General features: G+C 42.0%; 2 protein-coding genes across 11 annotated transcripts in view; one reads left to right on the forward strand and one right to left on the reverse strand.

Annotated features, from left to right (window-relative positions):
- The window catches only part of DYNC1I1 (dynein cytoplasmic 1 intermediate chain 1), a 187,205-nt gene extending 171,920 nt beyond the window's left edge, over positions 1-15,285 (forward strand). For all 6 annotated transcript variants that reach the window (XM_058026342.1, XM_058026332.1, XM_058026369.1 and 3 more), the window contains exon 17: positions 14,329-15,285. In XM_058026342.1, the coding sequence (XP_057882325.1) occupies positions 14,329-14,439 (111 nt within the window). In that variant the 3' untranslated portion in view covers positions 14,440-15,285. The remainder of the gene's footprint in view (positions 1-14,328) is intronic.
- A 6,310-nt stretch (positions 15,286-21,595) lies between these two features.
- SLC25A13 (solute carrier family 25 member 13) overlaps positions 21,596-22,971 on the reverse strand; it is a 99,008-nt gene continuing 97,632 nt past the window's right edge. For all 5 annotated transcript variants that reach the window (XM_058026398.1, XM_058026416.1, XM_058026424.1 and 2 more), the window contains one exon: positions 21,596-22,806. In XM_058026398.1, the coding sequence (XP_057882381.1) occupies positions 22,617-22,806 (190 nt within the window). In that variant the 3' untranslated portion in view covers positions 21,596-22,616. The remainder of the gene's footprint in view (positions 22,807-22,971) is intronic.

The raw sequence follows: 22,971 nt of genomic DNA on the forward strand, positions 1-22,971 counted from the left end.
TAATCGCTGTAAGATCTAACATTTCAAACTTCTGCTGGCAGAGTAGTTGTGATATTATTATTATGATAGCTTGTATAATATATTTTAGCTCCTTTGGCCTTATGGCTTCTTTACTGGGCAGCAAGTTTTCTGTATGGTAGAAGCTGATTTTAACAGAACATGGACCACTGCCTATAGATTTATTCACATGTTCAGGTGATTGATAGTTAGACCTAACTGCGTGTCTGTTTTGCAGATCTGTTTTCTAGAAAGCTTGCTCCCATTGTGCACGCTTCAGTGATGTTACACAGTGCCTGCTGTCATAAATATTCTCTAACAACCATGTTTGTTGCTTACCGTGCTTATTGCAAATGCTCTTTGCACCTTTGCTTGTAAAAGAAGCAGCTTCTCATCCACCTTCTTTTATTTCTTTTTTTTTCCCATTTATCTATTCCAGGTCATATTCTGCTTGCACTCTGAGTACGTAGATAGAAACTGTGAGTCAATGACTTATTATTTCATTCTAATAAAATATAAAACAAGTTTGCAGCATAAGATCACAGAATTTGAAACTGCAATCACAAGGAGCATAATGCAGCACATTATTTTGCTAAAGTGGTTACAGGACAAACTATTGCATCTGTTTGGCAGTCTTTCAGACAGTTAGTTCTAGTCACGCTTTTAACAGGCATCTAGTGTGACAGGTGGACTGGAGAAAAGTAAAAAAATGTCTTTCTCAAAACCATCCAGGAAGACTGGCTCTGCCAACAAAGCAGTTTCTTGGGATTCTTTGTACGGTTGTTTATCTCCTTCTTTGTTTCCTTGAAGTGACATCAGAATCCTGAGGATGTTTATGTGACTTTGTTAGGTTTCAGAGTTAATACTGCCTTAAGCCTTTTTAGGGCTGCTCTTTTAGGTTGTTTGTGTACTTCCCCATTTGCTCCATCATAGGTGTTAATCCCTCATCTCATTTTCAAGTACATGACCAGCGAGGGAGGAGCTGGTAACTGCCCTGAAGTACGTGGATGAAGTGGTACAGTAAGGATATCCCACTGGTGCCTATAAAATAATTTCCTTTGATTCTAGCAGCCTTTAACATCTGCTCTGAGATTTTTAGGGTTCTAGACAGAAACAAAAGTATATTTGTGACCAGCTCTCACATTTTGGTATGACTATTGAGTCACTTATTTTTCTGGCTAGAGTGGGGAAGCATTTGTACTTTGTACTTCTGTCTTGTGTTTCACTGTAGATTTCATACTGAAAAGACATATCCAGCATCTCTTATCCAGCATATCCTGCACTTAAAAGGCTGCTGTAGCCCAGAGAGAGAAATACGAAGCTAAGTTTTGTGTCATGTAGTTATTCAGGTAGATTTTCCAGTAGGTTTGCTTTTGCCATCATAAAGCTTCTGTAGAGCATATATTGAATTGGGAAATGTTTTTGCCACAAAAGCAGAGTTGAGACTCACCATAAAACATTTTATTTTAAAATCCGTGTTGAGTTACAAGTATTCGTGGAACACAGATAAATGGCTCACACACATATCATGAAGGCAAATTTGAGCAATAATAAGGGGTTGTGCTTACAACCAAGCAACCAAGTTTTATTCAAAAACATTCAAAGATTAAGTAAGACAGAGTCATCATGACAACATGCATAATCCAGGCATACAGGATAATTAAATTTCACCGTTGATATTTCTGCTAGGGAGGTTGGAACCCTGGCCTCAGAGAATTCTAAAAACATGTTTTAACAAAGCAGAATCTCTTAAGAATTGTTGGAAAATGTAAAGAACTATGGTTTTGATTTGCTTCCTCTTTCCCCCCAGTTTTATAAGTTGAAAGATTTTAAAACTGGAAGCATTTAGGGATGGCAAAAAAAAATACCCAGAACTTCAGCTTTTTACTTGAATAATGTCTGAAATATTGAGCAGAACAAGCTCCTCGTCCCTCATCATTTCAATTTTGACTGATATGGTCTGTATTCACAAAGGGATTTTTGAAGTAGGTTAAATAAGAACTCCCTAATGAAAAAAACGCACTAGTTTGAAATCAGTCAATTTAATTACTGTGTTTTATGAAGGCCATTACCCATTGCTGATTACTAGGGTGATAAAATCTTTAAGCTTTGGTAGCCTCCATAGGGGGTGAGCTGATCTAAGTAGAGCAAAGTCCAGTCATTATCACCCTAAATACTTGTGTTTCTCATTACAATATTCATTACTTTAGGTTACTGTGAGCGCTTTGAGGTCTTTATGTAAGCACTGGTTTATTCCTCTGTAGAAAAACAATGTTATGTTGGTAAGTTAAAACCAAGTGTTTATATACTTCTACAGTTTAAAATGAGGCTTAGCTACATCCATACATAGAAATGCATAAGTTTATACCCCTGAGTATAGATTTCCCTATACACACCTATTGATGGCTGTTTGCTTGTCAGTGAGGTTGTATTAGTCTGATAAGAAATGGAAAGGGATATGAGTTACCTTGTTATTTCAGTCTGTTTGGGTACTTAAAGGAGCTGGAATGGAGGCTTATGTTCCTAATAACAATCTTTATTAGGGAGGTACTTTTCAAGAGGGAAAACTGAGCCGTGATCTAATTAATCTGAGTTACCTAGGGCTGGTTACTGAGGATTGGAGATCTTTATCTCCAGTGCCAGCCTGGGCCCTTGTGCTTCCCTTTCTCTGCCACCTCTTCTGTATCATGTGGCATCACTGGCTCTCTGCCCTTCTCAGGCTCCCTCATCGTGGGTTTCAGACTTACAAAGCAGCTTCATAAAACTGGTGTTGTTTAAAAGATCAAAACTGTGCAAATGCTCTTTGCACTTTTGGTTATAAAAGAAGCAGCCTCTCATCCACCTTCTATTATCTATTTTTCCCCTTTTTTTTCCCATTTTTCTCTTCCAGGTCATATTCCACTTTGCATTGGAGTGCAAAATCCCTTATTCTTATGTTTTAAAAAGTATTTTATTTTAAAAAAGAACTCTTGAAATATGTCAGAGAGGGATATGGATGTGGGTTATGGGGTGAGGAGAGCAGCCTGTAGAAAGGGACAGAAGAGCTTGGTGTGACTAAGCCAGGGAAGCATGAGCCTGGTGGCAATATAGATGTTCCATGTCCTTGCAGAGTGCCTGGAGCCAGAGGAGGAGACCAGTGGAGTTGGGGACATGCTGCCACCAGCACACGTGGCTGCAAGCTGGCCATGTATTCATTTGGGTCAAAAATTAGAAGAATATTTTTAACTATCAGAAGGCTGAAGTCCCAGAGCAGGTGGAGACAGTGGGACAAACATCCTCTCACAGTGGAGCCTGTCCCCAGGATTTTGTGATGTGCTTGTGTGTGATGCAGACCTGGGTCACACCTGCTGGACAGGGTCACTCTCCTGCCCAAGCCCAGATGTTTGGTTGATCCTGACAACAACAGTTTCTTCTGTTTCTCTCTCTGGATAAATGACCATGAAATTTAACTTCCATTTTACTGTTTGAATGTTACTTGTTAGAATTAAAGGAGGAAATGTCAGATTTTTTATGAAAGTATCTCTTTTTCTCATTTGTTGATTAGGCAGGGGAATTAAATAGGTATTAGTGAAAACAGGCAGAAAGGGTGGGGGTTTTAAATGGTCATCTTAAAAATTCATTTGATTCTTTATTCTTAGCTTCCACTTGCTTATGATGAAATATTTTAGCAGTTCTCCAGAGGCAGCTTAGTAGCTCCCCTGTGAATTTCATGGGGTAAAAAGACAGGAGTTTCCAATGATACAAATATCTTTTAGAAGAATTATTCAGCTTCTCATCATATGAAATAAAAACCTTAAGAAACCTAGTCAACCAACCAACAAAACTCTGGCCCTAGTCCTTTTTATTCATTTGCACACTACTTTTAAAGCTGACTTATGTTTCCTTTTCCTTTGCAAAGGCCCAGATCCTCCCCCTGCAGAGAGGATCAGAGAGAACAAGCCACATGTGACAGGAGTTAATCATGTAGCTTAATACACTATTGGAAGGCACTCAGATAACGAAGTGATGAGAGCAGCAGAAGAGAATCTGTAAGAGATCATTCCCTTTCTGCACAGTGCAGCCTGCAGGAGGGGGAGAAGGGAGAGCTCTGTGTGACAGTCTTCCTGCTGGTGTTTTCCTGCTGAGCTGGGAAGTGCTGTAAAGGGCAAGAGAAAAAGAGCAAAGGGAAGCCCAGATGGGACATACCCATACTACTCAGGCTTCACTTCTAGTTCCTCAGTTACTGCTTCTCCTGAAAGCTTGTCAAGAGGCTTAGTGAGAAAGAGAATCTGGGTCCAGGCTTTCTGTGGTAGCTGTAGCTGAGACAGCTTTAGCTGGTTTTCCCCTGTCCTAACCTTGTATTGTGGAGCACCATGGGGGACCACAGCTGTAGTCAGTGCATGTTAGCTGTGTCACAGAGTATGTATTTTAAATATCTGGTTAGTCTATTGGGTGGCATTTTCTCTGAAATTTTTTACCCCCTTTCTGATGTAAAAAGAAATGGTACTGAAAAATGTCCATAGCTTTAAGTAACAGAGAGTATGGAAGAGGAGAATTGCCAAATATGAAATTTAGTTTAAGCTCAGTTTGTGGGCAGCAATTTGCAAATTTCATAGAAATCCATGACTTGTCATTGTGGTGTTAGAACACTTCTGAGACAAGAGATGTTTTATATAATTAATTTTTTTTTCAGGGCGCTTCTGTGGTTTCAACCTGTCACATCCAGTAGCAGTTTTCATTTTGAGAATCCTTAACTATGTTTTCAATCTTTATGGGTTGCAGAATGGTCTGTATTTTGAACATATAAAAAATACTTAATTCGTGACTTGGAAAGTAACAGTTAAAATATCAACTGAGTATAACTCTGGGCCTTAATACATCCTATTTTGCAGCTAAAATTCAATATTCTGTGTGTAATTTAAATGTGAAATCTATACTGCAGTGCCTAAAGTGATGGAAGATTCTGTGTCTGAAATGGAAAAAAAAAAAGAAACAACAAATTAAAACTCACTGCTATTTCATGATGGATGAGCTCTTGCAGATAACAGGATGCGTACAAAATCTCAGAGAAGGCATCAAGTCTCCTGCTGCCTAAAATCTTTGAGCAGTTTATAAGCTGCTGTGGTGAGAGTCCATTTGCCAGCTGTGGCAGAAGTCCTTTACAGTTCCTGTTCTGACAGGTTTCCTGGTGTGAATCATGGCATGGACATGGCCAGCTTGGTCTGGAGGGGAAGCAAGCTGAGCTGAGTATGATTTATGTCTTCCCTCAGGCAACAGTCCTTCATGCAGCTGATTTTCCAGGGAGGCACCTTTGCCAGTGCAGCCACCCCACAAGCTGAAGCTTTGGTGTTTCAAGTGAGAATGAAGAACCCATTCTCCCAATCAATGTAGTTGTCAGTAAAAAAAAAAAAAAAAAGTAGGTATTGGAAAGAACAGGTCGAGGGCTCCTTACCTTCTAGTTCAGTTCATTTAGTGTTTTTAGGCTTTCTTGTGCAATGATGACAACTCATAGCAGAATTTGGTAGAGGAGGAATCCTGATGCCTTAGGTCCAAATGTTAAATGTCCTGAAACGCATTTAAAAAATTCCAGGACTTTTCACTGACTTTAAGAAATGGCAATTGGAGCAGGGCTGAGATCCCTATGGGAGGTGAGGGCAGCATGCCTCACTGTTTTTGTCAATCCACCTGTAAATTGGTGGCATCGCAGAAGAAATGGAATGGCAGGAACTGCAAGAAATTTGTTGCTTAGGGCACCACCTCTGTTGAAGCAGAATTGTGAGCTTTCCTCAAGCATGGAAGATGCTCTTTCTGCTCTTTGTGCTGATTCCCTCTTTTGTTTCTAAGGTCTTACAGGCCAATACTCTCTGCCACTGAAAGTATCCCTTGAGGGAGATGCGTAAGAGAGGCTCCTCCCAATATGACTGGTGAAAGCAGTAGGCTCAAGAACAAGCTATAAACTTGTAGTCAGCCATAGTATTTTAAAAATAAGAAGTGATTTAAGGAAATACAAGTTTTTGAAATTTCAGTTTGAAGTCCATTCTTTCAGGATGACTGATGATTACTGAATATTTTATCCTTTGTAGTTGATACCAAGTGCAGCATTTTGATACATTAGTTGAGAGAGGCAAAATCTGTTTGATAGCTTGGACATCATTCCTGGTTAACTCAGAAGAGCCTAAGCCAACTCTGGTTTTGGAGGTGGAACTGTAGCATTGTCTGCAATTAAAGATACTTCCCACTTCCTTGTTTTCTTTTCTGTATGCCCTATCAAGTTGTAATTCTTCAGACTGAAGTTTTCCATAATTGGTGTTTGCTTCTAGCACAGGTTTTGTTGTTTCTTACTTCTTTTTTTTCTTTTTTTTTAAAGATTAAAGACAGTACCATAACACAAAATTAATAACATGCTTAAATTGAGGGAGTTAGTCTTAACTCTGACATTTCCTATCTTTGAAGTGTTACAGTCTGCAGTCTTAATGTTCTGTTAACATGCATTTATGTGTCATGTATGTATAATTTACAGGCCTTGTTTTATTTTGTGCTCCTGTTAGACTGGCATCAAGATGACTGATGCAGACAAAGAGTACTAAGTTTGGAAAAGAATTAATGAGCATTCAAATGTTCAGTTCCTATGTAGGCCCTTTGTACAGCATATCTTTGCACATTATATATAAATTATTAAAATAACACTGTTGTTATCTTGGTATTCAAAACATAATTTAGTATCAATTGTGTAACAATTCAGAAGTTACTGTTCTTCTTAGAAGAAAAAAGTCAGAGTTTGCTGAAAATTGATTCCGTTTTTGTTTAAGTTGGGGGGTTTTGATATAAGCTAATATTTTGTCTTTTTTTTTTTTTTACTAAGGCAGCACTAGTTAAATCAGACCCTGCTGGTGAATTGCAAAGAAATAAATCACAACAGACATTAATCTAGATGAGGGCTAAGTAATTAACTTCATAGAAGAGTGGTGTATATTGTGTCTGTGACACTAGACTGACTGCTGTGCATAGAATAAATGCAGTATTTAGGTTGCCTATGGTATTCCACCCCTTCAATTAAGTAAACAAATATATATAGAGCTACTCTTGAGTGTATCCTTTGTGGTCTAAACACTGTATCTTATTAAAATCATCTGCATGCAATATGTGGGGTTTGAGTTCCTGCCAGTGGTTTCATCCATTGTTAGCAGTGATGCTCAGCTCTCCCAAGAGTTAAATACAGTGGTACTTTAGTTATGTGGAGAGGGTGCTCTTGGTTACTTTGGTGGCCATTTCACTGCATATTACCTCCCACTTTGTTTCCATCCATGTGTGTGGCATAGGGTGTTGCCTGAAAAAATATAGGCTTTTTCAGGAAATAAAATATCCATATAGGTTGAGAAAAATATCAAAGGCAGCCTGTAACTGATTCTGGGGGGGAAGACCAGGGCCAGAATAGGTGCATTCCTGCCTGCTCTATGTGTGTATTAAGATATTTAATATTTACATTTTCATATGTGTTTTCACCTCAACAATAGTGACAAAACATCTGTTGAACTCCAAAGGATAGGATCAGTTCTGAAAGGGGAACTATAATTGTTCATTGTTGTTTGCATTGCGATCCTCATTCTGCAAGTGATTGTTCTACTTTTTAGAAATCATCAAGTTCAAGTAGACATAGTTTATCATCATGAAACACATTTTTACCTACAATGTCAGAACTTCATTCAGATGTTAATCCATTGCTCGAAGTATTTGCAGCAGATTTCTTTTCAGCACTTAGAGATATGGACAGTATAGGTTGATGAAAATTTTGCTCAGAGAAAATATAGCTAAAACTACATTTGCCTGAAGCTGTGTTTATTTGATGATGCTGTTAAATTGTATTGAAGGAATATTAAAATGGTGATAATTGAAGGAATATTAAAATGGTGATAAGCCATATACACAAATAACTTAGTGTGAAGTCTGAGATTTTAGTCACTAGTTCACCAGACTTGCCACAAACTCAGATTAATCTGAGTATTTTTTAAGTTTTAATTAGCTATCTCTTCAAAGAGTGTTTAACTTGCACTTCTAAAAAATTGTAATAGCTACAGGCTATTTTGGAACATCAATTTTTATATAGTTTTTATTTTCCCTGCTAGATATGAGATTTTATGGCATATACAGCTCTGTGGAAGCAGAGACAAGTAAACAGTATTGTCTAAAATAAGGTCACCCTTTGCCTCCGAACAACAACAAGCCCAAATGTAACTAACAAAAGATGCGTGTTAATCAGAACGTGTCTGACCTTTTGGAGCACAGTGATTAGCTAGAAGAAAGCCATCAATTTAGATCAGAACAAGCTTGTTCTTAACACAAAAATAAGAAAGCATTGTGCTTTCTTGATGTGTTGGAATGGGTCACAGATTTTTGAACGGGGAACTCCCGTCACCCTTGCAGTGTATCTGGGACCACCATGCCGGCTCGTCTGCACGCGTGTAATTGGAAACAGCGTGTGGCACAGGGCGGCGGGGCCGCTGCAACCACAGGCTCTGGCACATCTTGTGAGCCCTGGCTTGGCTGCTCCTTGTCAGGTTCTCCACCTACACCTGTGTCCATGGGATGTGTGGGTCAGAGGCGTTACAGGCCGTGCTGGTTGGAGAACTTTGCCCCTTCACAGCAACCTCGCGGTCACTGACAATGCTGAGGAGGTTCTTCCCATGGCTGCTTTTGCCTTGAGGCTTCTGAGCTCTGGGTGATGCCAAAAAAAAGAGTGACTGCTTAAGTGGTGACTGGGATCACACAATAATTTCACCAGTGATCAGAGCTGCAGGTTATGAGCTAGTGTCTCAGTGACAGGGAAATATGCCCATGAGGTACAGTCATTAAAAGGAAATGGAGCAGGTTCAACACAGACAGCTGTGCTCCCTTTGAGCTTCTGGGACACTGGTTCCTCTGAAGTGGAGGTGGCTGCTGCTGCTGAAATTGCATTTTGATTCCTTCTCAGCAGAGTCCACTGCCCTCAAAGGAGAGCTGTGATGGACAAGAGCTTAGAGGGATGAAGACAGGAAGAGTTTGTCCACTCCCATCCCAAAGATTTAGAGGCTTCAGGAAAGGCAAGGAGCCAGAAATAAAGTGAAATATCCTCAATGAATAATTCATTGGCTGGAAAGTGGTTTTTTTGGGGAAACTGAAGCAGGGATTTGGACAAATTCAGCTGAAACACTCTCAGCCATAAAAAAGATGGATAGGAGGGAAATATACAAAACTCTTGAAATACCTTGCAATATCTTGTTTCAACCATCTGGATAGATTCCTTTAAAAGCCACATTCAAAGATTTTGGAGTTTTGTCTCAAAATCTGTCCTTTTTTTCTCTTCTCTGCTTCTTTCCTTTTCTCCTTTTCCTTTTCTTTCCCTTTCCCTAACTTTAAAGAGCAAATGTTCTAGAAGGTGTTAATTTATCTGAAAATGAAATTTATGTTGATTTTTACTTTTATGCACTATTTTTTTGATCCTTTCTTGCTTGCTGGGATTGTCTCAGAGCTCTGACAGCATTGAGAGATGTCTGGTCAGAGCATCTCCTCTTCCTGAGTTCTGTCACAGGTTTCAGAGTAGTAGTGTTCAGTGAAGCTGCTAATTGCACAGTTTCTGGGAAAACAGCTTGTGTTTGCAAATCTCTGCTGTATGGATTGGAGGATCTGCACACAGAGGAGGTCTCTGGCTTCAGGAGGAGGTGGAGGAGGCTGGTTTTGGTGAAGTTCACATGCCTGGTGCTGCCTGTGCTCCCTGGTGAGCCTCGGGGACGGGGCACTCTGTTGCATCCCTACCAATGCACATAAAGCATCTTCTTGGTCAGTCCGAGCAGGGAGCGGGGCACCTTTTCAGGCAGGAAAACTGACAGGTAAGTGAAGTCCTTGGCTAGAGTCATCTCCCAAGAAACAGAAGCTTCAGAAGGTTCAAGAGCTCTGAGAGACACAGTTTGGTTGTGTACTGGATAAATCATGTAGAATGGTGATACATCAGTAAGGCAAGGACAGGTGCTTGTCAGGAAGATCCTGGCAGCCATTTTTCATAGATAATACTGGTTTTCCCCATTAGAATTACTCTCTGATGCAACCTAAACGTACCATGATGTTACAGCTGAAGCAATGTGAGTAATTCAGTCAATTAATTAGGTGTGGGTAGCATTTGCCTTTCACTGTAAAGGGATCAGAGGAAAACAATAGCTTTTATGTTCTTGTTCTGCTCCATACCTTAGCATCAGTTCATTCAAATATTCTGGCCCAAATAAATTATTATATTATTATTCTTTGGTGAACATTTCTACCCTGCATCAACATCATGATATGAAAGTTAACACATGCTGCTTTGTAGTAACTGGAAGTGGACAGAAGAATTATCACATGATTGAGGAACACCCAGATAGCTCTAAACCTCTGCCCTTCCTCCATGGAGTAATTCCTCATTTCTTCTACCTCTGCCCTGGTATTTGCAGGAAAAACTTGTGCAGAAAAGCTGAGAGGGAGATCCCACAGATAGACTCAGGTCTCCAGCACTTGTGGGTGATAATGTGCCCAGATGAAGGAGCTTGAATGGAAAATGACTGGAAGGGGAGCATTAACCCAGAGAAGAATTTGAATTGGAGTTTGTGGATACTTTTGTTTTTATTTGTGGTCTTTTCCTGTATAACTGTTGTGGTTTAGTATTGGGGCCTTTTCAGAAAGAATGGGCTTGGAGGATAAAAGACAATTTTTCCTTTGACTTTATTATTGCCAAGGTTTCCCTCTGCATCCCTGAAGAATTTATATTAGAGAGGTTTATTTTACTGACAGTCTGTTAGCAGGATTGGCCTCTTGTTGAAAGCATGATGCAGTGCATGAGATTGAATAAGGTAAAATAAGATGAAGTTGTAAGGAATTAGGTGGCATGTGAGCGTTGAATATTTTTTCCTCTATGCTAAAGGTATTGACTTTGGTCATTAATTGCTTTGTGAACTAAGTCACTAGAAATGGCCCAGACATTGCTAATACTGTCAGCTAAAAATAACACATGTAATGCACACATCCTGGGGAGATTCTTCAAGTTTGAGATACCAAGTTGTTTTAATAGCCTGGACTTTGATTTTATTTGTCTGTGGCCATGCATGGAGTAAAGGCAATTAAATAATCTCAATGACATAAATATATTTAATTTTTTTCTTTAGAAAGACATATTTTCTTTTTCAGCTACTTAATACATTGTAATGCTGTTAAAGACTAGAAGACAAGGAGCAGTGATGCTTTATTAAATTCAGAAAGTCCTTTGCCTAGGATATTGCTCCACTTAAAAGATTTTTCTACTTGAAATCAGTAAGAGTCATTTCATTCATGAGTTTGACAAATGGAAGTGCTGTACACATCAGAAGAATTGAAATCTTTTAGGAGATGTAGTAACAACAGGGAGATGGTTGCACAGCTGGTTTTGGTTCCATCTCTGATAGCAGGATCTCTTCACTGCCCCTTCCTACTACACAGAAGCCAGTCTTGGTGTGTGGCTGTGGCCAAACATGTGCCACAGGTACTGGTGAGCTGGTGCATTGACCTCTCTTCTGGTGCCACAGTTCCTTCTGCTGAAGGATTTTGAAAGAACAGAGCGGTCTTTCAAATATAGGCCATCCCTGATCCACATCTGTGTATGTGAGCGTGAGAGGCAGCTGTCTAAAATGATTTACTCTTGTAACTCTGGCCTCCATTCCTGGGAGAAGTAAAGGAGAAAATGCCAGAAGTGGAAGACAAAGAATGGAAAACCCAGAGACTGCAACAATACCTATATTAACTGGGCTGACATGGGTTTTTCACAGGTTGCATTTCTCAGTCTGTAGCCTGAGCTAATGCTAACTGTACTATATTTGGTGTTTCAAACCCCAAACTTGCACACCAGCCCTTCATAATGTAACTCAGTCACTGATACACGTGTGTAATACAGGTATAATACATGGGAAGCATTAAAAAACACATTGTGTTTTCCACAAAAGACTGGATGTAGAGGCAAAGTCAGAGAAAAACTAATTAAAAAAAAAAAAAACTGATAATGAGCAGTGAGATATCAAGATGTTTAGATCTTGTATTGCAAATTCTTGTCCTTATAATTAACACTTGCAGCAGTGTATGTGGAGCTTCTACACACAGGTGGTCTTGGACGTTTCCCCAGTCGGTCATGTCCTTTTCTTAGTCTCCAATTCTGTGTATCCAGTCAAGATGGAATGAGAAGAGAATAATTTGACTGTTTTCCAGTACCATATGCCTCATTATATGCCTGTGATATGCCTATGATCTACTAGTGCCACGTGGACACGGTTAGCTGACCATCTGCTTGGCACTCCTTGTGGTGTATTAAAATATTTAAATCGGTTCAGATTGAATACTGGATAGTACAGACTGGATTAGCTATGGTTATACCCATTCTTCAGTCCAAAGGCATCCATTTGCTAAGGTGGACAGCAGTTTATTATAGTTTCCAAAACAGTTGACTTCTTCAGTACCAAGCAGTGTGTAAGGTCTTGAAACAGTTATTCTTTTGTGTTATATGCAGGACGTGATCACAGCGCTTCAGGAGGGCAGTAAAAACTTGCAAGGATCATGTGGATGCTTGTTGCTGTTTTCTGGAATTTGGCTTAATGAAAACAAAGTTGAGAAAAGTGCTTGTTTTGTTTTGGTGTTTCGTTTTGGGTTTTTTTTTGCTTTTTAATTATCTCAATCCCAGTTTGCATTATCTTCCAGAAATTGCAGTATTGGATCCAGCTGGAAATGACTGCAGTATTATTTTGCCATAGCACTAAAGCATTTTGTCTGGAAGTTCAGCTATTTAGTTTATATGTCCCTCTTGAAGCCTAATGCTCAAGGGCTCTTCATTAGAAACATCAATGGTATTAAATGGAAATGGATCTTGCATGATGATATAAAAAAATCAGACAAGTAATGCAGTATCCAGTTGGTATAACATTTCCATTGTAATGCATTTCCTGTAACTGTGAATTCCTTAACATAGAGGAGGGTAACTAAAATAACACAATATATTTATTTTACTACTTAGAGCTTTAATGAACTTCAGCAAAATAGTTTCAACAGAGTGTTTTAAAAGCTCTGTTACCTTGTGCACACTGACCTGGGTCCTGCAAACAATTACACTTGGGCACAGGCTTGCTGACTGCCAATGGCCAGCTTGTGTGTGTAAAGTGAAACATACGTGTTGTGTACATGTAGAGATCAATGTCTTACTCTAGTTGGGAAAATCTGAAACATTTTAACCAAAGGGTAGATTTTGCAGCAAGACTACAGAATCAAGCAGATAAAGCCTTTTATCTGCTCTGCCACTGACTAAAGGCTCATTGAATAGGAAACTGCCAGGTGTGCCATGTGAACCTGGCCACAGTTGCCATCCCCCAGCGGGTTGGTGAGGCTCATGCCATGTTGCTTCACTGTGCACAGCCCTGCTGATTGCAGTAGGAGCTCTCCTCAAAGGAGGTGCCTCAGTTTTGGGCCAGGGCAAGAACCAGTCCCGCAGTGCCAGTGTCTGAATTCATTCTCGCTGGTTTGTCCCGCAGTGCCAGTGTCTGAATTCATTCTCCCTGGTTTGTTCTGCAGCTGGCCATGTCTGAATTCATTCTCGCTGGTTTGTCCCGCAGTGCCAGTGTCTGAATTCACTCTCGCTGGTTTGTCCTGCAGCTGGCCATGTCTGAATTCGCTCTCGCTGGTTTGTCCTGCAGTGCCTGTGTCTGAATTCACTCTCGCTGGTTTGTCCTGCAGTGCCAGTGTCTGAATTCACTCTCGCTGGTTTGTCCTGCAGTGCCAGCATCTGAATTCATTCTCGCTGGTTTGTCCTGCAGTGCCAGTGTCTGAATTCGCTCTCGCTGGTTTGTCCTGCAGCTGGCCATGTCTGAATTCACTCTCGCTGGTTTGTCCTGCAGTGCCAGTGTCTGAATTCATTCTCGCTGGTTTGTCCTGCAGCTGGCCATGTCTGAATTCACTCTCGCTGGTTTGTCCTGCAGTGCCAGTGTCTGAATTCACTCTCGCTGGTTTGTCCTGCAGCTGGCCATGTCTGAATTCGCTCTCGCTGGTTTGTCCTGCAGTGCCAGTGTCTGAATTCATTCTCGCTGGTTTGTCCTGCAGTGTCAGCATCTGAATTCATTCTCGCTGGTTTGTCCTGCAGCTGGCCATGTCTGAATTCATTCTCACTGGTTTGTCCTGCAGCTGGCCGTGTCTGAATTCGCTCTCGCTGGTTTGTCCTGCAGTGCCAGTGTCTGAATTCACTCTCGCTGGTTTGTCCTGCAGTGCCAGCATCTGAATTCATTCTCGCTGGTTTGTCCTGCAGCTGGCCATGTCTGAATTCATTCTCACTGGTTTGTCCTGCAGCTGGCCGTGCCACACAACGATGAGTGGACGCGCTTTGCCCGGACCTTGGTGGAGATCCGCGCCAACCGAGCCGACAGCGAGGAGGAGGGGGCGGTGGAGCTCTCGGCGTAGAGGGAGAGGAGCAGCGCCCGCCAGAGCTGCAGCTTCCCCCCACGGGTGCGCCAGTGCTCGGTGTCACATCAGTCCTGCTGTGGCTTTTGATGCCAGTGTACATGCCAGTATTGCTCAAAGCATTCCATGTTAATCACACTGCTTTACACAAGGCTGAAAATATCCAGAGCATTTTCATACTTTATATTTCTGTCTGAAAAGTAAGAAAGAAAAGACAAATCAACCCTTTATGGGTTTAGTTGTTGCCTTTTAACTACTTAGTAGCTGTATTTAATAGCTAGGAACCCCTGGTTAAACTTGTGCTCACATTGCCCTTCTGGCATAGTCCTATTAAATCCATATGAAGCCAGATATGATTATGTGCAGATGTGGTGTGCTTCACTGTATGGGACTGGGCCAAAGGCTTTAGATGTGGTGTATCACATGGTGACTTACATTATGAATGGATGTACTATATGAAAGTTGCTGCTCCTTATTTATTGCGGTGTGCTGCATGGAACATATTTATTTGAAAGCATTAAAATAAACGATCCTAAAGCATGTGCATAATGAGAGAACTGCATTGTCTGTGTGCTGCTGTAGAGGTTACATTAAAGTCCACGTAACAATTACAGTACATCAGTTGTGCTTAAGATGTAAGATCTATACAGGTTGGCTTGAGTGGATGGAATGAGTTCCCTTTCCTTTTTTTTTTTAAGATGCCTATTATTTCTAGGCACTTTAACTATATTTCAGATACAGTTGGTCACTGATACTTGTCATGCAAGTTAACACTAATAGTCTGACAGAGGGTTGTGGTTCCCAAGTATGACACCAGTATTGCCAATAAAATGTATCAGGCCTGTACTGTTGCAGTGTGGTTGATCTTTCTTTGCCAGCAGTGCTCAGCATGTTCATTACCAGTCACTGGTGAGGCACTGGGTAAATGTGACTGCCCTGATGCACAAAAAACTCATGTAGCTCCTCTATAATTAGATAGTCTCTTCACTATTGGAACTGCCCAGTAATGGACCTGCGTGGATCAGACCCTGATACTAATTTTCCATGGGCAAGCACTAAGCTTTGCATGTCAGCTTCTGGGCTAATTTTTATTTTCCCTCCATGCTTACCTGCACACACATCACACACAGAGCAGCAGCATGCTGCCATATGTGCTGAAAGAAAAGGAGCAGGAGAGATAAGGCCTCCTTAGACTGTCTTGAGAGACAGGCTGGGACAGGGGACAGAGGAACAAGCTCCTTTATGACAATCTCTTGTGGCTTGAGCAAAGAAACGGAGTGCAGACTGGTCTCCATTGAGTGCTGTGGCCCAGATGGATGTTGGTGGTGAGGATGTTTGACACATCCATATCAAAACACTCTGCTGAGCCAGAGGACAGCTCTGACATCTGGGTTTAGCAGTGGTTCACATTTAGGGGCATGGAGGTAAACCATTTTAGCAAGAAACCCTGCAAGTTTGACAAGAAAGATCTTGTACGTTAGGTTTCTCATCTTATTGCCACATCTCATCTTTGGGCAGTCATGTTGAGGAATGAACACATCTGATGTTGTTTGGGGCTATGGCCCAAGCACTGGGAAGTCTGCACTGCTAAAGCCAGAGTAGGCTGACAAAATGAATCCTTTGGAAAAGCTGCATTTCTCTTGTCTTCTTGATGGTTAGAGGCACCTCCCTGTGAGAGTGCATGGGCTACTTTCATCTTCATGGTGGAACCTGCAACTATCTCCCAGAGCCCATGGAAGTGTCCTGCCACTGGGCTGTGGGGACCATCTTCTCCCAGAAGGCCTAGTACACAGCAGAGATTTATCAGTCATTTTCGGGTGGGACCCTGAGGTTGGAGCCATGTGTTAGAGAACTTTTTGTTCCTGCTGCTCCCCTGGGTGCTTTGGGAGTTGTCCTGAAGAACCAGTGTAGCACTTGTAGCAATTCTGTAGCTTAAAGGTGAATGCTAACAAACAGCCAGGTGAAATGACTGTAGAGGAGCAGTTTAGATATCATCTCAGGGGTTTTGTCCCCAGTTTTGCCCTGTTTTCTTTTCAGAAACCATAAGTGTTGTCTGTGTACATGGATGAGGCAGATGTGGTGCAGAGTGGAAGAGGGGGAGGCACTCTTGGTTCTCAGTGGGTCACCAGACCAGGAACATGCACAGGTGGATGGATACACAGCAAAGTACTGCCCTCGTGGGAGGCACAGGTGGGAACCCACCACCCTTCCACCCTGTGGAGTAGCTGCACATTGCAAAGTGTGAGGGCATCACCTGAGAGTGCCTGTGGTGTTACAGGAAGGACATGCAGCCGATCTTGTCTCCCACTCATCATAATCAGTGCAGTGGGAACAGGTGGCAAATTTGCTGCTACTTTTTCCATATTACCGTTCAGCTTTTGGAACCTAAGGGGGGCTCTGCATGTTCATGTCCAAGTTCTCCCTCCTTTATAGCATTAATAGCTTCTGAAAAGGTTTTAAGAGCAGCCTCGTAGGACCTTCAACAATTGCTGCTGTGTGCAAATCAGTATGACCAAAGTCCATTTTTGAAGTTTTTCTTTCCTTTTTTTTTCTGTGGTGTGTGGGGTTCAACAGTACACAGAGGGAACAAGGGAAAGATCTGATTTTCCACAGAAATCACCAGGTTTGTAGATTCAGAGCAATAACGTGAAAGAACCATTTCACGCAGCTGAAGCAGATGGAAAAGCACCCAAGAACAAGAAGCATTTACTTCCCTTCTGCTGCTCATGATTATCCTGCAGTGAAGTTTCTGACCTGCCCTTGTTGCTGCCCTTCCAGGAATCTCCCACAGTTCTTGTTTGTTTGATTTTCCTGCTGCTAAACAAATAGCTGCATTTCACTGGCTTTCTAAAACAGCCCATATGACAAAATGTTACTCAGAATCTGCCCAGTAAGGAAATAAATACAAACTTATCCTTTAATTTCACCAAAAAAGAAATAATTTTCTCCTGTCTCTTTTGCCTACAAACATCCAGAGAATAGAAGGAAGAACATAAAGAACATAATGTCCTATGCTCTAGCACTGCCAGGATGCTGCCATGACTGCTCTGGGTATGGAATGGGTCAGAAGACAGCCTGGCTTTTTTAGGACCATAGCAAGTGAGCTTTCTGTGAAGGACTAACTGTGTGCTCAGACAGAGCTGGAGAGCACATCTGAACCACAGAGGTGAGAAAAAGAAAACCCAAGTACAGCAGAAGTAGGCAAGTGGCAAGAAGAGGCTAAATTGAGGTTTAGCATGGAGGACAGGACTGTGAGGTACATGTGGAAGGGACAACTCTCCTATACTGGTTGAAGGAAAGTCCAGAGACCCCCTTGACTTGAGTGCAAAGGATCAGAGCTATGCCAGCACAGGCAAGAGGCACAGGAATGTGGCCAGGGATGTGGGATTTGTTCTGAAAAAAGCTGTGAAAGGACGTGGGGATATATTAGAGGTGGCACTGGGGGTGGGAGCTGGGGGCATTAGCTGAAAGGTGAAGCAGGACTCTTCACCTTTATGACATGTACTTTGGTCAAGACCCCCCGTGTAACAGAGAAAGAAGGCGATAGCCAGGGTACACTGAAAGAACATGTGCACAGCACTGGCCAACCTGGAATTTGACCAGGACACACAAAGCTCAGCATGGGGCTGGAATATCAGGTCCATTGTGTAAATAACAGCACTTGGACCAAGTGGATCTTTGAAAGGTGGAAGTGAAACAGGCTACCTCTGAAGTCTGGGAACACCACAAACATCTCCATGGAAAGGCCGTCAGAGCAAGCCTTTGCTGCTGAGAGTAGACTCCACAGCATTACCTGCAGCCTATTACTTCAAAGAGAAAAAGCAGGCAGGACAAATGGCACTGGGATGCAATGATTCAAGAGCTGCAGCTTTTTCCACAGGGTACTCAGCAAATAGTCCATAAGAAATTTATCAAGATGGAAGATGTTTCCTTCTGAGTCCCAAAACCAATGCCCCAAACATTTGCTACTTCTGAAAACATCAGAGCCCCTACCACGCCCTGGAATATCATCATCTTCCACTACAAATGACAGCCTGCATCTCTAGGGCTATGGACATAAGAAACAACTAGGAATAGGTTCTTTTACACAAGACAGGAGGGAAAAGCTCCAAAGAGTTTTAGCAAATGTAGATAAAAAGTATGCACAGCAGAAGACTGGAAACCCCTCACAGAGCAAAACAGCATCCCACATGGAATGGGATGGTCTCCATTGGCCAGTGACAAAGGACACTCTCCTAAGGCAGGACTCAGTGCCCAAGGGTGCTATAGAGCAGCCACCTGTCCTTGGCAAGCTTACAGGACCGGTTCTCCTTCAAAGTCATAAGCAAAGAAAGTTCTGAAGTAACACCACCATGTCTTGTACACAGTGTCTGCACAGCCTGGGGTGTGAGGAAGGCCAGGCAATGTAACCTACAGCAGCTAGAATGAATCTTGCAAGCAATAGTACTGCTTCCTGGTGTGATGAGGAGCAGAGCAAGGAGAAGTTAAAATTATTACTACACTTGAAATGTCATCTGTCTGAAGGGCAGCAGACACTTTGGTGACATCCCCAGGTTCAGCACTGGGCGAGGCTGCCCAGTCTCACAGCCTGAGTTATCTGCTGCCCACCATGCAGAAAGCAAAATCACCACATGGCACGTGGCATTAAAGAAACCACTTCATCTCAGGCTGCTTCTGTGTTATTTGATGTATTTGAAGGTCTCTGGAGACATTTCAAATACAAACATCTTGAGATTTGTATATTCTCAACCATTAAATAATTCACAAATAATCACGATCTCCGGAAATTGCCTTCTAGCTTATGCAAAAACCAGCAAATATTTAAACAAAAACAGTCTAAGTTTCACAGCAGTGTTTAAACAGCAAAGCTGGAGGATTCCTGATTGTCCTTGTGCCACTGGAGAGGATCTCAGCAGCAGGCAGTGTGACATGTATGCACACACAGAGGCTAAGCCAAGGTCATTCCAAGCAGGCTGTCCCCTCCTAAGATGATGCAGAGCCGCTTGTCAGGTTTTGTATTTTTAGCAGGTTTAGAAAAACCTGCCCAATTTATTTTTGAAGCCTGTGGTATGTCTGCTTACAAAAGCATCCCTGCAAAGTGTCAATATTAAGTCAGCTTAAACCCAACCCATTCCCCAGGGACCAGGCAGAAAAGCATCTCCTGGCTTCTGCTGGACTGAGAAACACAAACACGGGGTACCTGCTTCAGGGACACTCCTTCCCCACTCAGTCTGACAGCTAACATCACCAGTATTTGGCCATTTCTTTTTTCTAGAAGCGCTGTCACAGGGAGTTAGTTGGAGTGCAGGAAGCAAGTGAGGTTATTTTTTATGCATTTGCATAACTCACCCAGAAACCAAGAGAGGACAAACATTGTCCTCAGGGCATTTTGTTTGTTTGCAAGGCAATCTGACAATTCCTTGGCCTGCAAGCTTTTCAGAGCAGGAATGCATCCTTTTGTGTCTGGAGGAAGCCGACTGTGGGCACAGATCTTCCCCAAGGCTCTGGGCAAAGTTGCAGCACGATTTGGAATGTTTTGAACTCTGCTTCGTGTTAACAAAGCAGCCACTGGCTCATCAATATTTCTGCATCTACCTCTGCTGTCTACTGACCCTGAAGAGGTGGGCAGAAGGAGAGAACAATCCTCCAGGAAAGTTAATGGCAAAGGGAAAGGCCACCATGGGTGGGGGTGTCAGTCCAGCCCTACTCAAAGGTGAAGGCTGTGGCCTTCTGAGATGGATCTGCCATAGGAGAACTGTGCCTGAGCTTTGTTCCTGGGATAGGAACTCTGCCCTTCATCCCAGGAAAAAGAAAAAGTCATAAATATACTGCCAGGCCTGGGAAGGAGAGGGCACCAGGAGCTAGAGAAACTGGTTTTGTGGAACCCAAGCAACAAATGGTCTTTAACACAGGAGCCAAGAAGTTGTGCAAGTCCTACAATAACCCAGCTCCAATTCTTCTTCGTGCCTGGCTGCAAAGCCCTGGCAGCACTGGGGTTCAGTGTCAGGCAGCAGAGGAACATGCTCTGGTGGGTGCAGCCTGGGTGTCCCTCTCCAGAATGAGCCAGGAGGAAGCAGCTGCCAACCAAGCTCATCCAGTGGCCAGGCATTTCCTCTCCTGGATCAGGGAGAAGTGCAGCTCTGCACTCAGACATCTTCCCAGAGCTGCTGACTTTCCACAGAAACCCCTGATAGGGTATATCAGGTAAATACGAGGGATGAAGTATAAAAGCAGCTCTTAAACAGCCTAAAATCTCATGTGTGAAGCACAGGCAGTGCCCAGTGAGAATGTTTTACTTCTGTGACATGCTTTAACCAAAAATCCTGATGGTTAATTTTGAAGGGTTATTACAAGGGAGAGCTTTTTTCCCCCTATTTTTGAAATGGAGGAGCTGTTGTTTGGGGTGACTCGGATACACAGGGCTGGGAGGAAGCAGCTGCTGTCTGTCAGAGCCCAGTGGTTTAGCCAGACTCCAAGATGCAGCTACAGGTAAATATCATCTGCTCCCCTCACCTTCACACACAAGTGCTGCTACTCATACCCCTGAGCTCCATTTCACCAGTAACTTCAAAATACAAATTAGTCCAAGAGAATAATTTGCATGATGACCCAAATACAAATACAAAATCAGAGTGATTTCCACTTCAGTATGCCCACAAATTACAGCACAGTGTGATACTGCACAGCAAACTCATTCTTCTGCAGAGACACTGCATCTGTGCATTCCCTCAGTTTACAGCCAAGGATGAAGGCACCCACCCCTCACCCCTCCCACTCCAAGGAGACAAGCAAAGCCAAATTCCTCATCTTAGAGGTTATCACGGAAGACACCCAACAGGACCTTCAAGTGACTAGGTGATCAGGCTCTTCATAACCACTAACCTTCCCCCAACAGTAAAGATCAAAATATCAAAGCTTCAATCCTCGCTTCTGACTGAGGAAAAAGTTTCTTATTTCTCTTTTTTCCTGAGTGACATCTCCACCAACAGATGTCTTTTCTGGGCAGGGGCATTGTAGTAATTTGTTCTCAAGCTGCAGGTGTTTTCATAGCCTACAAATGCAAACATTAGCTTCATCTTAACCTGACTTTATCACTGAAGCTGAACAAGACATTCAATGTACGGCACTATTTCCATAACAGAATACCATGTGTGCATCTGTTTGAAAGGTTTATTTCTATCTTCATAAATACAGAATTTTCTAAACACTGTGCAAGGCACCAAAAATTAAGTAAAATCTTTTATTTTAGACTATTTTAATCTCTTTTGACTCAATGAAGTAAATAAGAATCTGAAACCACCTATTTGCCAATTACAAGCCAGCAGTTAAGGCAGGTACCATTGATACAGTGCATGAATTTTCTATTGCAGTTATTTAAACAAGCAGCGTTTTACTATAGAAGTGCATATACAAACTGAATTCCAAACACCAGCAACCCAAGATAGGCACCCAGTTATGAAATTTCCTTGTATGTGTAGTAGAATGCCAAAAGTTCTGCCATAAAGTGCAAAGACTATGGACAATAACACTTTCTTTTGAGCATTTTGATACCAGTAACATAATACAACGGCTAAACATTTATAAACATGGTTTCCATTACAAAAACATGTTCCACATAAAAGCTCCATAATACAATCCAGAAACAGAACTTGTGCGTGATTTCCAAAGCTGAAGCTCTACTGGCAGACCTAGGTACCGGCTATGTCTTTGCTGACCTCTACAGACACGCAGCAAGTTTCAAACCAATTTACACGCACAGTTCAAATCATTCTGCTTTGAGCACCGTGATATCTACTGAGTTTTCCATTTGAGTGACAATGTGTGACATCTGTTCTGGCAATCTGCAACTGAGCATTGCCTGTAAAATGATCTGGTTCACAGCTCTCACCCAGCCCTCCCCAATAAACAGAACCTAAAATTAGTGTCTTCCCAACACAAGCACATGTCAGATGTGGACAAATACATTCATGGTCCCAAACTTAAAACAACTGGTAAGAATTTCACAGTGATCTGGTTACGGAAGCACAAAGACAAATGATTCCATTTAAGATGAAAATTACCTTAAAACTCAAATGAAGCTAATCTTTTATATGATGAGAAGCTAAAGGAACAAAGTATTAACCAATTAGAAAAGTGGCTCTTTCCCAACTAATAACAAAAACCCTACAGCAATAAACTTAGGGTCCTACTGCTGCAGCGGCCTTTGAGGTAGGTGGCGATGGCTTAAATCGAGGTAGGTAAAGTCCAAACTTGTTTTCAATCCCTGCAAAAGTGGCAACTGCCAATTTATAACCACCAACATGATCAGGGTTAGGAGCAGGGAGCGTGATCCTAGATTTAGGAACTGTCTCTGATCCAGCTGGTTTTCTGCAAAATAATAAAAAGAATAAATTAACTTCCATAGAGTAAAATCAGTATTCATTAAAATCTCCATAAATTTAATGAGACATCTGAGTGTATTTCCCTGTAAGTAACTAAAATGCTGCAATGTAATGAGAAATGCCCTGTTTTAGAACCTTCCAGAACAGTTAG

Source organism: Melospiza georgiana, chromosome 1 (assembly GCF_028018845.1).
Source record: "Melospiza georgiana isolate bMelGeo1 chromosome 1, bMelGeo1.pri, whole genome shotgun sequence".
Taxonomy (NCBI): Eukaryota; Metazoa; Chordata; class Aves; order Passeriformes; family Passerellidae; genus Melospiza; species Melospiza georgiana.